This window comes from Zalophus californianus, chromosome 7 (genome assembly GCF_009762305.2).
Source record: "Zalophus californianus isolate mZalCal1 chromosome 7, mZalCal1.pri.v2, whole genome shotgun sequence".
Lineage (NCBI taxonomy): Eukaryota > Metazoa > Chordata > Mammalia > Carnivora > Otariidae > Zalophus > Zalophus californianus.
The window spans coordinates 28330321-28346332 of record NC_045601.1 but is presented as its reverse complement, the minus strand read 5'-3'; the positions used below and the strand labels follow the sequence as shown (position 1 = coordinate 28346332).

The following is a 16012-nucleotide window of genomic DNA, read 5'->3' as shown; positions in this document are numbered from 1 at the left end:
AGCTGGTTAGGCTCTGATAACACTCTCATAGGTTAGGCCTGGTAAAAATAGTCTCTCTGAGGTCAGGCCTTGTCAGCAAGAACAGAACTGTGGCATATTTCAAAATGGTTCCTCTCCCCTTTCCCCCTGCCAGAAGCATGGGGGGATTTTTCTCCAATATCACTGTGAGGGTCTGGTAGGGCTTTTGGAGGCAAAACTCACAAAAGTGTGCCCCCCCCCATGACTCTCCCTCCAAATTTGGGGCAGTGGCTTGGCCTGTGACTTCCACTTCTCCAGTGGATCCGAGAATTCTTAGTTTGGTCTTAGTTTGGTCAGCTTTCCACTTGTTAAGATGGAGGGATGACTTCCAAGCTCCTTGGGTGTGAAACAGGACACTGGAACCTGTGGGGTTCAAACCATTTCTGATCCTGCTTACTCCCCATCTAACTGTCTAATCAATCAACCATTCTCTGACACAATTGAGCCCAACACGCACAGGCCATTGTCTTTCCTACTCTTCAGAAGTCCAGTCCTTGTCACCTCGGAGAGGCTGCCCTTCCCCACCAGAGGGCTGTGCCTGAGTCACTGATTCATGCAGCAGCTAAACCTCTGAGGGGGCTGATTAAGACACTGGAGTTTTCAGACAGCTTCATTAATTAGAATATCACCAAAACATTGTCTAAAATGCCATAAACAACCCAAAGTACGTTGAAAACAGCTTTTATTAGCCACAATTACCGTACCTGCTATCTCTCTCTGGGATTTCCTTTATAGCGATTCTGACCTGGTTGCTCAGGTCTCGGCCTGCGTAGACGATCCCGTAAGTGCCTTTCCCTAAAACGACTCTGTCACCATTCTCATCATATTCGTAGTCATACTACAAAAGGGAAAATGGGGGAACAGAAGATTAAAATGTGAGTTGCATTCTACATTTCAAACATCAACTTTTTCCACGAGCATCTTCCCTTATTTTATCAAATCGGTTTAACAAGCAAAACAACATGATGAAGCTCTAAGCAGCAGCTTCAAGAGCCAAAAACTGGACACTCTCAACATAAAGCAGATAGTATGTTCATGTTTTCACAAATGCTACGAACACAGTAGGGACTATGTATTTAAATCCAGGAAAGTGCTTCTTCAAAAGCCCACTTGGATTTTTTTATCCACTAAATCCTATTTTTCATAGATCCAGGAGATGAGTATGATTAGCAATAATGTCTATCACTATTTATTACATTGAATTGATCTTTCTTTTGTTTCTCAGTTTTTGATACTGTCCAAGTATTTCATACTCTGCCAAGAGAATAAAGCCACTGAAAAAAAGGCTTTGGGTAAGAAGGAAGTTTTTGTGGTCTTCTGCATTGACAATGATAAAATAAGGATTATTTTTCCTTTACTCCCAATTCCCCAAGACCAAAATACATTTTGAAAATGAAAAATAGTTTTGTTAATCCATTCTACTGTGGGTTTTTTTTGTTTCTATATCATTTATTTCTGCTCTAATCTTTATTATTTCCTTTCTTCTGCTGGCGTTAGGCTTTATTTGCTGTGCCTTTTCTAGCTCCTTTCAGTATAAGATTAAGTTGTATATTTAAGACTTTTCTTGCTCCTTGAGGTAGGCCTGTATGTCAATATACTTCCTTCTTAGAACAAAACTGGAGGCATCACAATTCCAGACTTCAGGCTCTATTACAAAGCTGTCATCATCAAGACAGTATGGTACTGGCACAAAAACAGACACATAGATCAATGGAACAGAGTAGAGAGCCCAGAAATGGACCCACAACTCTATGGTCAACTAATCTGCGACAGGGCAGGAAAGAATGTCCAATGGGAAAAAGTCTCTTCAACAAATGGTGTCGGGAAAACTGGAGAGTCATATGTGTGTACACCATACACAAAAATAAATTCAAAATGAATAAAAGACCTAAATGTGAAAGAGGAAACCATCAAAATCCTAGAGAACATAGGAAGAAACCTCTGGGACCTCGGCTGCAGCAACTTCTTACTAGACACATCACCAGAGACAAGGGAATCAAAAGCAAAAATGAACTACTGGGACTTCCTCAAGATAAAAAGCTTCTTCTGCGCAGCGAAGGAAACAATCAACAAAACGAAAAGGCAGCCTACAGAAGAGGAGAAGATATTTGCAAATGACATATCTGATAAAGGGTTAGTATCCAAAGTATATAAAGAACTTATAAAATTCAACACCCAAAAAACAAATAATTTAGTTAAGAAATGGGCAGAAGACATGAATAGACACTTTTCCAAAGATGACATCCAGATGAATAAGAGACGCATGAAAAGAAGCTCAACATCACTCGTCATTAGGGAAATCCAGATCAAAACCACAATGAGATACCACCTCACACCTGTCAGAATGGCTAAAATTAACAACATAAGAAACAACAGGTGTTGGCGAGGATGCAGAGAAAGGGGAACCCTCTTGCACTATTGGTGGGAATGCAAACTGGTGCGGCCACTCTGGAGAATAGTATGGAGGTTCCTCAAAAGTTAAAAATAGAACTACCCTACGATCCAGCAATTGCACCACTAGGTATTTACCTGAAGGATACAAAAATGCAGATTCAAAGGGGCACATGCACCCTGATGTTTATAGCAGCATTATCAACAATAGCCAAACCATGGAGAGAGCCCAAGTGTCCATCGACTGATGAATGGATAAAGAAGATGAGGTATATAATATATAATGAAATGTTACTCAGCCATCAAAAAAAAAAAATGAAGTCTTGCCATTTGCAATGACATGGATGGAACTAGAGTGTATTATGCTAAGTGAAACAAGTCAGTCAGTGAAAGACAAATACCATACGATCTTACTCTTATGTGGAGTTTAAGAAAAAAACAGATGAACATATGGGAAGGGGAAAAAAAGGAAAAGAGAGAGGGAAACAAACCATAAGAGACTCTTAACAACAGAAAACAAACTGAGGGTTGATGGAGGGAGGTGGGTGGGGGATGGGCTAGATGGGTAATGGGTATTAAAGACAGCACTTGTGATGAGCACAGGGTGTTATATTTAAGGGATGAACCACTGGATTCTACTCCTGAAACCAATATTGCACTGTATATTAACTAAAACTTAAAAAAAATGAAAAATAGGAGGAAAATTTCATCTTTAATCTAAAAGGAAATATCTACAGCCCTAAATCCCAAGTTGTCAAGTGTCTCAGTCACATATGGAAAACCGATCAAGATAAAAGGGGTTTAGAGAGTATTTGGTAGAGACCTCCTGAGACGTGGAGGAGTCATCCAAAAAGGCCCATTTTTGGTGTCAGAATGAAATTACCAAATGTAGGGCCACCAAAAGGTCAAGCCATGTCTTTGCAGAAACCCAGTGTAGCTGGATTCAACTCACAGAAGGGTTTGAATTAGCCATTAAAAAGATTTATTTTTAACCTTTATAGGCCAGCAAATTTTTTTGTTTCTTTTTTGTTGTTGTTTTTGTAATTTTGTCTGTTTCTTTCTCCTTTTTTTTTTTATTCAAGTATAATTACCAATGTTACATTAGTTTCAGGTATACAATATAATGACTCAATATTTCTATACATTTCTCAGTGCTCATCAGGATAAGTGTACTCTTACTCTCCTTTACCTAATTTGCCCTTCCCCTCACCCACATCCCCTCTAGCAACCATCAGTTTGTTCTCTGTATTGAAGAGTCTGGGTTTTTTTTTGTTCATCTCTTTCTCTTTGTTCACTTTGTTTCTTAAATTCCACAAATGAGTGAGATCATATGGGTATTTGTCTTTCTCTGACTGACTTATTTCACTTGGCATAATACACTCTAACTCCATCCATGTTGGTACAAATGGCAAGATTTCATTCTTTTTTATGGCTAATATTTTTATGACTAATAATATATATATTACCTATAATATATATATATCACATCTTCTTTATCCATTCATCTATCAATGAACACATGGGTTACTTCCAACACAGGGCTTGAACTCACGATCCTGAGATCAAGAACTGAGCTGAGACCAAGAGCTGCTTAACAGAATGAGCCACCCAGGCACCCCTGGATGCCTTTTATTTCTTTTTGTTGTCTGATTGCTGCAGCTAGGACTTCCAGTACTATGCTAAATGAAAGTGGTGAGAGTTAACATCCTTGCCTCGTTCCTGACCTTAGGGGAAAAGCTTTCAGTCCTTTAACATTGAATATGATGTTAGCTGTGGGTTTTCCATATATGTCTTTATTATGTTGAGGTATGTTCCTTCTAAACCTACTTTGTTGAGGGTTTTTATCATGAATGGATGTTGTACTTTGTCAAATGTTTTTTTCTACATTTACTGAGATGATCATATGGTTTTTATCCTTTCTCTTGTTGATGTGATATATCATGCTGAGTATTTTTTAAATGTATTGTTGGATTTGGCTTGATAATATTTTGTGGAGGATTCTTCATCTATGTTCATCAGATATTTGCTGGCAAGTTTCCTTTCCTTTTCTTTTTTTTTAGTGCCTTTATCTGGTTTTGGTATCAGGGTAATGCTCACCTCATAGAATGAATTAGAAGCTTTCCTTCCTCTCCTGTTTTTTTTTTTTTTTTTTTTTTTTTTGGTAATAGTTTGAGAAGAATAGGTATTACCTTCTCTTTAAATGCTTGGCAGAATTCACCCGTGAAGCCATCTGGTCCTGGGCTTTTTTATTTTTTTGAGAGATTTTGATTACTGATTCAATTTCATTGCTAGTAATTGGTCCGTTTAAATTTTCTATTTCTTCCTGATTCAGATTTGGAAGGTTTTATGTTTCTAGGAACTTACTCATTTTTCTGAGGTTGTCCAATTTGTTGGCATATAATTGTTCATAATATTCTCTTATAATCCTTCCTATTTCTGTGGTACCAGTTATTTCTTCTCCTTCATTTCTGATTTTATTTGACTCCTCTTTCTTTGTTCTTTTTTTTTTTTTTTTTTTGATGAGTCTGTCTAAAGCCTTATCAATTTTGTTGATCTTCTCCAAGAACCAACTCCTGGTTTCACTGATTTATTCTATTGGTTATTTTTTAATCTCTATTTCTGTTCTAATCTTTATAATTTCCTCTTTCTATTGGTGTTTGGCTTGATTTTTTTTTAAGTTCCTTTAAGTGTAAGGTTCAGTTTTTTATTTGAGATATTCTTGCTTCTTGAGGTAGGCCTGGATTGCTATAATATTCCCTCCCAGAATAGCTTTTGCTGTATCCCAAAGATTTTGGACTGTTGTATTTTCATTTTCATTTGTCTCCATGCATTTTTTAATTTTCTCTTTGATTTCTTGATTGACCCACTCATTGTTCAGTGGCATGTTATTTAGCCTCCATGTAGCTGCGTTCTTTCCAGATTTTTTTCATGTGATTGATTTCTAGTTTCATACCATTGTGGTCAGAAAAGATGCATGCTATGATTTCAATCTTTCTGAATTTACTGAGACTTGTTTTGTGGCCTAATGTGATCTATTCTGGAGAATGTTCTATGTGCACTTCAAAAAAATATGTATTGTGCTTTTTTGGGATGGAATGTTCTAAATATATGTTAGGTCCATTTGGTCCAATGTCTCATGCAAAGCCACTGTCTCCTTGTTGATTTTCTGTTGAGATGGTCTATCCATTGATGTAAGTGGGGTGTTAAAGTTCCCTACTATTATTATATTACTGTCAATTTCTTCCTTATGTCTGTAATAGTTGCTTTATGTACTTAGGTGCTCTATTGCATAAATATTTGCAATTTTATATCCTCTTGTTGGATGGCTCCCTTTATCAATATGTAGTGACCTTTTTTGTCTTTTGTAAGTCTTTGGTTTAGTCTATTTTGTTTCATATACATACTGCTATCCCAGCTTTCCTTGTGCTTCAATTTGCATGGTAAATGTTCTTCTATCTCCTCATTTTCAATCTGCAGGTGTCTTTAGGTCTGAAGTGAGTCTCTGGTAGGCAGCACATAGATGGGTCTTGCTTTTTTATATAGTCACCCTGTATCTTTTGATTGGAGCATGTAGTCCATTTACATTCAAAGTAATTGCTGAGGTATATAATTATTGCCATTTTATTACTTGTTTTATGGTTGTTTTTGTAGTTCTCTGTTCCTTTCTCCTTTTGCTCTCTTCCCCTGTGGTTTGATGGCTTTCTTTAGTGATATGCTTGGATTCCTTTCTCTTTATTGTTTGTGTATCTACTCTAGGTTTTTGATTTGTGGTTGCCATTAGGTTCATATATAACATCTTATGCACATAGCGGTCTATATTATCCAAGAAAATAGAAAGTGGGCTCTGGTACTGGCAATATGTGGACTTGGTATTTGGAAGGCTTCCTGCTAAAAACATCCACATAAAATAAAATAGACACACTTTTTTTTTAGAGGGATATATATATAGAGAGAGAGCATGCAAGTAGCAGGGGAAGGGCACAGGGAGAGGAGAGGAGAATCTTAAGCAGGCTCCACACTCAGTGCAGAGCCTGATGCAGGGCTCAATCTCATGACCCTGAGATCATGACCTGAGCTGAAATCAAGAGTCGGACACTTCACCAACTGAGCCACCCAGGCACCCCAAAATAGACACATTTTTAAGTGCCTACCAGGGCTTACAAAAAAGTTAAAGAAGACTGTCAGGAGCTAGAAATAAAGAGAAAGAGGACCACTTGAGGGGTAATCATAATTGATGTCCCCGCAGCCCAAGGGGTGGGGATGAGGGCTGGGCCTTCAGTCTCATTAATTTTGGGCAGAGGTTGGTAAATGCTTTTTCTAAGGGGCCAGATATTGAATACTTTCAGATTTGTGGGCCACATGATCTCTGTGGCAACTACTGAACTCTGCCATTATAGCATGAAAATAGCTCAGTCAATGTATAAACAGCTGGGCATGGTTGTGTTCCAGTAAAACTTCTTTACTGGAGGAACAGGGTAGTGGCAGGCTGTATTTGGCCTTTGGGCTATAGTCTGTCAACCCCTTATCTGGTACTTTTGTCTTAATGCCCATGAAGGGATAGGAAATGGGACCTTGTGCTTATGCCAGGTGAAGAGCTGGGCCCTTGAAATCAGGGTCCTTGAAGGACTATAACTTGATGAAAGGGTAGATTAGAATAGAGTTAGCCCACTGCACTGGGGAACAAAAATAAAGCTCATCTGTCTTAAACTGAGCTCTGGGTGGACAAAAAGAATACTTTCTGAATACTCTGAATACTTTCAACCATAGGCTGATCCTCATGGTTTAGTTCAAATTTACACTTATCATGATACCCATAATTGATCTTGAGCCTGGGACATCCCTGGAGTGCTAGCAGAAACAAAGCAAAAACATTTTAAAGGGAGACTCCCTTAAGACGGACTGTGCAGGATTCTCACTCATAATACATCATTGAAATTGAGCTCATGACCCCAAATTTTAAAACATATAAGGAAATAATTCACCATCAGGGAGTTAGCAGATTTGATAAATATCAATCTCCCTAAACTTCATAAAGTAAAAGAAACAAAAACTTTAGAATAAGTACATTTAACATAAAGATATAAAATAAGAAATCAAAAAGCAGGAGAAAAGGATAAGACATTCTAAAAAAGGCCAGACAGATGTGAGACAGAATCAAACATAACTTCTGGAAACTGAGCCCTAAGTAGGAAAAATAAAAAATAAATTCACACGCAGACATGGTATAGGGAAATTACAAAATGAAAAGCAACCAGAAGATCAAAAAGGAAGCAGACATAAAAAGGACAAATTAACTACAAAGGTAGTAATCAGATCACTCTGCAAACTCTCCAGGGTACACACATTTGACTTGAGGGACCACTGCCAAGGAGGATGAGGAAAATGTGGTTTTGTCTTTACCAGCTTCAGTTTATTTATTTCCAACAGGTTTCCAAGCACTGATAGAAAGCAATTAGTTGTATTCTCCTGGGGAAAACTATGCCCAATACCAAGCCAGGGATGGGTGAGCGCTGACCTCCCTATCAGGGACCCTTCTCTGGCTAAGGACAGACACCACGCTCTGGAAGGGAAGCATCTTACTTTCCCATTGGCAACACTGTACCCCATGTACATAAAAGAATACTCCTGTTCTGGATGCCTAATATATGGCCGAAGACTGTCCTCGTCCAGAGCAGAACATCTGGCGTGTTTTCAGGGTGAGGGAATAGGGAGCAGGATTATTTAGCAACTTCCTCAGACTGGAAGGTAACATGGGGCTCCAGCAAAGAGGCAGTCAAACTAGTCAAAAAATTCCAAAAAGAGCCTAAGACTCCACACCCAATTCCTGTGGCCCAGACTCCCATCGTGCTGTGCCGTACATGTAGGAAATCTACCAGCCAGGACCAGGCCAGCAGGAGGCAGGGCAGGGACCATCACCAAAGGAGCTCATCTCTGCCAGGATGCCCTATCAAGGGCATACACGCCTACACACTGAACCTAGTACTACCACCATCTTACATTATCAGGATGCTTTATAATTTAAAAGAAAAAAAAAATCAACTGTCCATAACCTATACCATTTGATGGTCATAATAAGCCTGTGTCATAGTAGGGAAGGTCTATGATTAGCTCCAATTTACAAATGATCAGAAATATCTTTTCCAGGGAAACAATTAGAGCTGTGGTTTATACCCAGCTCATGAGTCCTGATTTAGTGTTCTTACCACTACCAGTGTTGTAGGGATAGTCTTAGTTCTGTTTCCAAACACCGTTAGGATAAAGGTATTCCAGTGTGTCATCAATATTCATGGAACATTCAATCTCTTATTCAAACAGATATCTGGGAGATATCTGGTGGCCGTCGTAGACTGCATTCTTCCCTTTCCCTTACTCCCCAAATCCAACTGATTGCCAAATGCTATGAGGTGTATCTGCTTTTGCCTTGAATCAGGCCTTCCCTACTTTTCTTCTGTACTAATTCTACAGACTCTTAACTGGCTTTCCTTGTCCCCTCCTCTCTTGTTGCTCAGTTCCCTCATCCGCTCTCCTTAAGATGGCATTGAATTTTCCGAAGTCCAAACTTCCAAAGTGAGCTGTCCATGTCTGTACCACTGCCTCTGCTTTATTAAAAGGTTTCTCATTACTTTTAGAGTCAAAGCCAATCTCCTTAGCACGGCGTAAATGCCCCTCAGCTTCTTTGTGCTGCCTCTGTGTCCAAACTTCTCTCTCCTCAATCTCCTCCAAAATCTCTCAGTGAGGTTCCCGAGATCTTTGTGCCTTTCCACATGCTGTGTCTTCTACCTCGGTAATTCTGCCTCGTCTTTCAAAACCAAGCTCTAGGAAGATTTCCTGAACTGTCTACCTGACCATTGAGAGCAGGGTTACTTTCTGGTCTGATGTGCTCCCAAGGCTTTCTGCCCTTACTCATTCTTTGGTAACTCTTCCTTCTCTTGCTCAGTCTGCATCCCCGTCTGGACTCCGAGCTTTGTGAGAGCTACGATTTATCTTTAATTGTTCTACCCCTAGTCTTGGCAATAACTGGTTTGTAGATGCTCAGTAATTATTTACTTACTTAACTGATTAATCAGGATATAGAAAATTTGATGAGAACCACTTTTTTTTTAATAAACCGGGTGCCAAAACAAAACATTGAAAGTATCAGTTTATTTTTGGTTGAAATGGAGTTTTATTGCAGGGATATTTATATAGTACGGTGAAGAATATAAAAATCTCCATGAGGCTGCCCCAGTTTTAGTTCCCCTCTGGAATCCAAAGCATCAAAAGGCTCTTCTTTTTTAAAAGATTGTTTATTAGGTGTGGCAGACTATTCCTGTTGAACAAAGTGTCACAGTAAAAATCAAAAAGGACTTTTAATAAGACCAAAGGGATTGAAAACCATTCCAGGGGGTAATTGCTGCTTAGTTTTCTTCTATCTATTCTTAACCATATAGAGATACAAATTGGAAGGCAGGTTTGAGGAGACTGGCCTGGTCGATAAGCCAAAAAAAAAGTAGAACGGAGCTGGGCTACAGGCCAAGGGAAGATAAGGTGTGTTAAACTAGAAACATGGAAAACGTTAGGGGTAGAGGAAAGAGTGCATTAAAAAATTGAAGGTACGATTACACTGCTTATATACTCTGCATTCTATTTCTAGGGCAATAGGTTAGTGAATTAGGTTGTTGCTAAGGGAAACAACTGCATTTCGAAGCAATGATGAGAATACTTCTAGAATCATCCCTCTATTGTGACCTGCCCAGAACAATCTAAGTCTGTACTGGAAAGGGAATCAGCGTAGGAAGACAATATTGACAAGGCCAAACAACAAAGTGGTGATTCACTTAGTTCCCATGCTGTCAAGAGACCTAGGGTAAAACAGCCACCTTCCAAAGGCCATGCACTTCCCTCTGGGGGCTAATTACATTAGGTGAATGGTCACCTCAAAGACCCACACGGTAGCTTCGTTAATTTTCGATCTGTATTGCCTTCTTAATATGTAAATGTCAAAAACATTAATAACGATTAATAACTAACAAAATGCTGAAAATGCTTAGGTTCAAATATCCAGTTTGATAGATCTCTTCTCCCTCGGGCATTTATTCAAATATCACCTTCTCAATGAGCCTTCCCTGGCTTATTGGTCTAAACTTGCATGCTCTGTTACAGTGTAACTTTCTGAACCCTTCCCTGCTTCATTTTTCTCCTTAACACTGATCATTATCAAACACGCTATGTATTTTACTTATTTCTGTTGTTTATTGTTGGTGTTTCGCTGGAATGTAAGCTCAGTGAGGGCAGATTTTTCTCGATGTTTTCTCTGTTGTATCCCCAGAACCTAGAATAATGACAATTACATAGTGTGTGACTAAATATTCACTGAGTGAATTGAATTTATACCCATAAATGTGGTATAAAGATGAGTTTAAGCTGAAAACATCTGAATCAACAGCAGCTGCATTAAAAAAACCTTACCTAAACCTCTTTTGCTGGCTTAAACAAAGCCTCCTGAAACTACAGCTGCCAAAATCCCATCTCTGGGAGGTTTAGGACCACTCGTACCTGGGTGAGAAATTACATAAACAAAACCTTGCCAAAAAGTTCTTTGCCTTCCACTTTTTTCTCATTAATTTCCCACCATGTGCTTTTCCTTAAAGTCCTAAGAAGGGCTTTTCTTAGTAGGATAAACAAACTTAACTCTAGCTGATCAGAAGCCCCTTTAAGTGCTCCCATATACCTGAATAAACCTTGTCTTTTCTCTTATTAATCTGTCTTTCTGTCAGTTAATTTGCAGGCCCCCAATCACTGAACCTAAATTGATAGAAGAAAGTTTTTTTTTTTCCACTCAACAGAATGAAAGAATGAGTAACAAATTGGTACTCATATCATACAACTATAAGTGATCTATTTTTTCAGTGCAGTAAATGTGGGTGTTGAGCTTCAGATATGTGCAAAACTAGAAACGGGATGTTAAAGACAAACAAACCAATGGGCTGATGATTCCAAATTGATTTAAATGAGTTCTAAACCATAATTCACTATTAATGTTTGTGAAGCAAAGGGAATGGTAAGGTATTTCATCAGAAAAGGGAATGGTAAGGTATTTCATCATTCTGCAGATGTTTATGTCAAAGGAAAATGTTCCTTTTATCTTGCTTGTCTCTACTTCACCCCACAAGGGGTCCATGTTCTCTTTATGCACACTGGAAAGTAGGTATAGACAGGTTCAGAAAAGGGAATGGTAAGGTATTTCATCATTCTGCAGATGTTTATGTCAAAGGAAAATGTTCCTTTTATCTTGCTTGTCTCTACTTCACCCCACAAGGGGTCCATGTTCTCTTTATGCACACTGGAAAGTAGGTATAGACAGGTTCATGGGGCCAGACGCTATGATTGCTTCAGGTTTAAGTCAGTCATATGCCCATTTTGGTGAAACAGTGAGGTACAAACGAATAGATGAGAAAGAGGGATAGGGAAGAAAAGGGAGGGCGGGGTGGGGAGGGAAAGAGAGAGAGAGAGAGGAGGTACGGAGAGGTAGAATATATGTATGTGTCTGGGAGAGGAGTGAGGAGGGAGACATAGCATATTTTGTACTGAGGACCAAAAGGACCTCCGCAATTTGTATCTGGCTCTTTTTCCCTCCAAGGAAATAAAAAAAGAGAATGAGTCAATAACGCCTTGGTTCTGATGTGCCGCTTGATAACAGTGTACATTCTTTCATTGACTTACCACTGACTGACCAACTTTTTAAACCAGTGTCACAGCGCCTACTCTGTCCCTTCCAATCCATAGCCCTCTCCCCCCCGTTTGAGATATTTTTAAACAATCCTGGCTTTATCACACACCACCTTTAATTAAGCCCTTCCAAGCCTTCTGACCTGATTGAACTACTTCTGCTTGGATGCCTCATACCATGTGAGGCTATGTGATTAGAAAGGACACAGAGCCACAGCCCTGCCCTGGGATGCTCACAGTCCGGCGGAGGCTCCCCAGTTACAATACAGTGAGAAGACCTAGGGCAGAGGAGGGGCCAGAAATGCGAGGAGAGCAGAGAAGAGTGAGAGGTGGTGTTGAGAAATGACACTTGACTTAGAGCTCAGAAAATGAGGAGGCAGTCACCAGGTGGGACAGAGAAGAAAAAGCATGTGGAGATGGGCATCTGCAGATCAAGCCCGGGGGCAGGAAAGCTTGGTCTTCTGGGAAATGGAAAAGAGTTTGGCAATCCCAGCCCACCAGGTGGAAAGGCAAGGCTATGTTGCAGCCAGAGGGTTGAGAACATTGTATCTGTGGAAACCTTCTTCTACAAAGAGTAGCATCAAAGGTTTTTAATGAGGGAGTCCCAGGAGAAGACCATGTGAGAGATCTCTCTGATGCTGACAGAGACACATACTGATGGCAGAAGAGAGATGAGGGCACAGGAGGGGTGGTAAAGACCAGAGATGGGGGGATGACGGAGAGGGTGAGGTGCCTGGGCCGCGGGGGCGTCGTGGTGTGAGGAGGGAGCGAGGCCGAACAGGGGCTTCTCCCAGGAGGCTGCTGGGTAGATGCCCAAGGTGTTAGTGAAAATCTGGAAAGCTGAGAGAACAAAATAGGGACTACAGCTGATACGCATTAGAACTCTTACGGTTAACGGCAACCAACTGTTCAATGATTTCAATATAAATTTACTGATCTATTAAATTATTTAAGATGTGGCTTCATTACCCCCCATGTCCAAATACATCCTTAAGTCAAAAACCACGGCCTTGAATCAGAAGAAGTTGTTTCTCTTTCTGTTCAAAAGCAGAAAAGTCCTCTGAAAGTGCGATTGATCTATATTTGAAATAACCTTGCACAGTTTGTACTCATCTTGAAAAATTATACAAATTAGAGCTAGGAAAGCATATTTAAGGTGTTCCTAGTCCACTCTCACTTGAGGAATAAAATCATTTTAGCCCAGCCAAGAGTATGAATTTTGTCCAAAGTTACAAAACTGGTCGTTAGCAAAGTGAGAACTAGAATCCAAGGCTCCTGACCCCAGCACAGTGATTTCAGTAGAGTCGGGTTTGATCAGTTGGAGAAGGGAGCTGACCGTGACCTGAAGGCGGCTGAATCCCTCCCACAATTGTACTGCTTCTAAGAAACCTTATTATTCAAATCAAAAAGAAAAGCAGATCTTAATATGGGCTTCGGATAAGAAGTCTGTCAAACATCCAGAAGTCTAGGGATTAGCTGCAAATTTGTAGTTTATAGAACCACGTTGACAGTTAAAGTTTGCCAATGTTGACAACGCCCTAAGTGAAGTTAACATTAAAGAATATTTGACCTTTCCAACATTTTAATTTTGCGGTGGGCCTAGCTTCCCAAAGGCTTCAGGAATAATTGACACATGCATTGAAACAACTTTAATTCTATCCCCAGCTGAGGTGATGATCAGAAAGCAACTATTCTGTATATAAATCTTAATCGCCGTGTAAAGATGGTCTCTAAAGAATCCTTCTTGTTTACATTATCAGGAAAGGGAAGTAGAGGAATTATTTTTGTGTGTGTCATTCATGGGCTCATGGTCGAGTCTAGTTTGTGGTAATGAAATTAGAGAATTCATTTTAATCAAATATTTAGAACACCAATAAAATAATTTTAAATTAAGAATGTTGAAAATATCTAAGAAATGTAATCATGAAGTTATCTTAAGTTAGGTGAAAATATAAGTTCAGGCTATTTAGTGACTCATATTGTAAAGGTGCGCTGGCTACAAAGGGACATTCAGTGAGAGGGAGAGTGAAGATGGATGTCACCATGTTCACAGCCCAGAACATCATCGCAATCCCCGTTCATTACCATTGTGCCCACAGAACACCCCCCCGCCAACATCCCACCCAACACCCAAATGTCAGCAAGGTCACTACTTGGGGTTTAATGGTAAACTACCCAAAACACTTAAAATAAGTATGCTTGAATTCACTGTATATGCTCTACAGTCCACTGGGAATACTGTAGAAGCCATTCTATGTCCAAGATTTTAAATTATTCCAAGAGCATGCAAAGGACAGAGTGTATGAGTGTCTTTCTAACATGAAAAGAATAGTATCCTGCACTTACTCGAGAAGGGTGAGTTAGGAGCACTTTGATGAATCAGCAATACTGTGTAAGCTGGTTTTTGTGAGGTCAGCACAGCAACTAAAACCCTTGGGCTATTCCTACGGAGAAACCAAGAAACCGGAGCATCCCCTCCTTATTTGGTTGGCTGATTGTTCTCAGTGCTTGAGGAAGGACTGTCTGACCAGGAAGAGCCCCGCACACAGCCACCCCACTTATTACTGTATCCAGATCAAAGGATTTTGATTCTGTATCTTCCTGGGAGCTCTTTAAAAAGTGATCTACCTACTTTTTTTTTTTTTTTTTTTTTTTTTTACATTATAGGAACCTGAGTCAGAAAAATCAGCTGGCAAAACTCATCACAAGTTCTAAGGCAACTGGACCTGTGTTATGCTATGCATATGGTTAAAGTGGTTCCTGGAGTAGAGTCTAAACTGTTGATTTAATCAATTAAGAAGACCACGTTGTTGCATATGGAGACCACAGCCTGGCTGTGCTATGTGTATTTTTGGTAAGATGGATTTAGTTCCTCAAAGAAGGGTATAAAATAAAGGATAGCTCTCACTGGTTAAAAAAAGCCAGCATTTTATGACATTGCAGAGGAACTTTATGGATTTTCCAGTCCACCCACTTCATCATTTTATTATTTATTTATTTATTTTTTAAAGATTTTATTTATTTATTCATGAGAGGCAGAGGGAGAGAGAGAGAGAGAGAAGCAGAGGGAGAAGCAGGCTCCCAAGGAGCAGGGAGCCCGATGCGGGACTCGATCCCAGGACCCTGGGATCACGACCTGAGCCGAAGGTAGACGCTTAACCATCTGAGCCACCCAGGCGCCCCTACACTTCATCATTTTATATTTACTAATAAAACTGTTTTACTTTCATTGTCTTTGCTACCCTTTACCTTGGTCGTTGCTGTGTATCAAGTGACTAAATTTAAACCAAATAAAAACAGAGATAATGAGGTCTAGTCAAGGAGCGCTGATGTAGGAGCCAAGAGATCTAATTCCTAACAAATTCACTTAAATAAGAAAATACAAAATTGTAAAATATAAAATATATACAAATAAGTATTGTCTATTATTCCTATAGACAACAAGCTAATGCATGGGGAAACATTTTTTTTTTTTCCAAATCAGGTCCTATCATCTTTTTATAACTTTAATGAAAGAGCCTTAGGCTTACCTAGGAACATCAAAGCTATACAACTGCTAGATAATTATAGAACTTCACTCTGGGCAGAGTCAACACTTGGTTATTCTATTGAAATTTTCCTTCAACTGCTACCCTACGACTTCACTGTTTTTATAAAAATTCTAGTATGTGGGATGACATTAATAAATAAGTGCACCAGTCAGGCTGGTGCTCTAGCTTCTTCAATTTCACTTTAGCACTAGAAGTGACATTTTCAGTATTGCTTGGATTCTGAATGTTGTCCCAAGTCCAACACTGGGCAGGGCTTGGAGAAGAAGCTGGTCTACTGTTATGCCTGGAGGAGGGTCAACTTTCTGAAGATGCTCACGCCCCGGGGGTCAGCCCTCTTGGGACAC

At 39.6% G+C, this 16012-nt stretch overlaps 1 protein-coding gene across 5 annotated transcripts in view; it reads right to left on the bottom strand.

Annotated features, from left to right (window-relative positions):
- MAP3K5 (mitogen-activated protein kinase kinase kinase 5) overlaps positions 1 to 16012 on the bottom strand; it is a 193729-nt gene that overhangs the window by 50498 nt on the left and 127219 nt on the right. For all 5 annotated transcript variants that reach the window (XR_003521544.1, XM_027602930.1, XM_027602931.1 and 2 more), the window contains exon 15: positions 723 to 856. Coding sequence is in view for 4 of the 5 variants with exons in the window: in XM_027602930.1 (XP_027458731.1) it covers positions 723 to 856 (134 nt within the window). In the remaining variant the exon portion in view is untranslated. The remainder of the gene's footprint in view (positions 1 to 722; positions 857 to 16012) is intronic.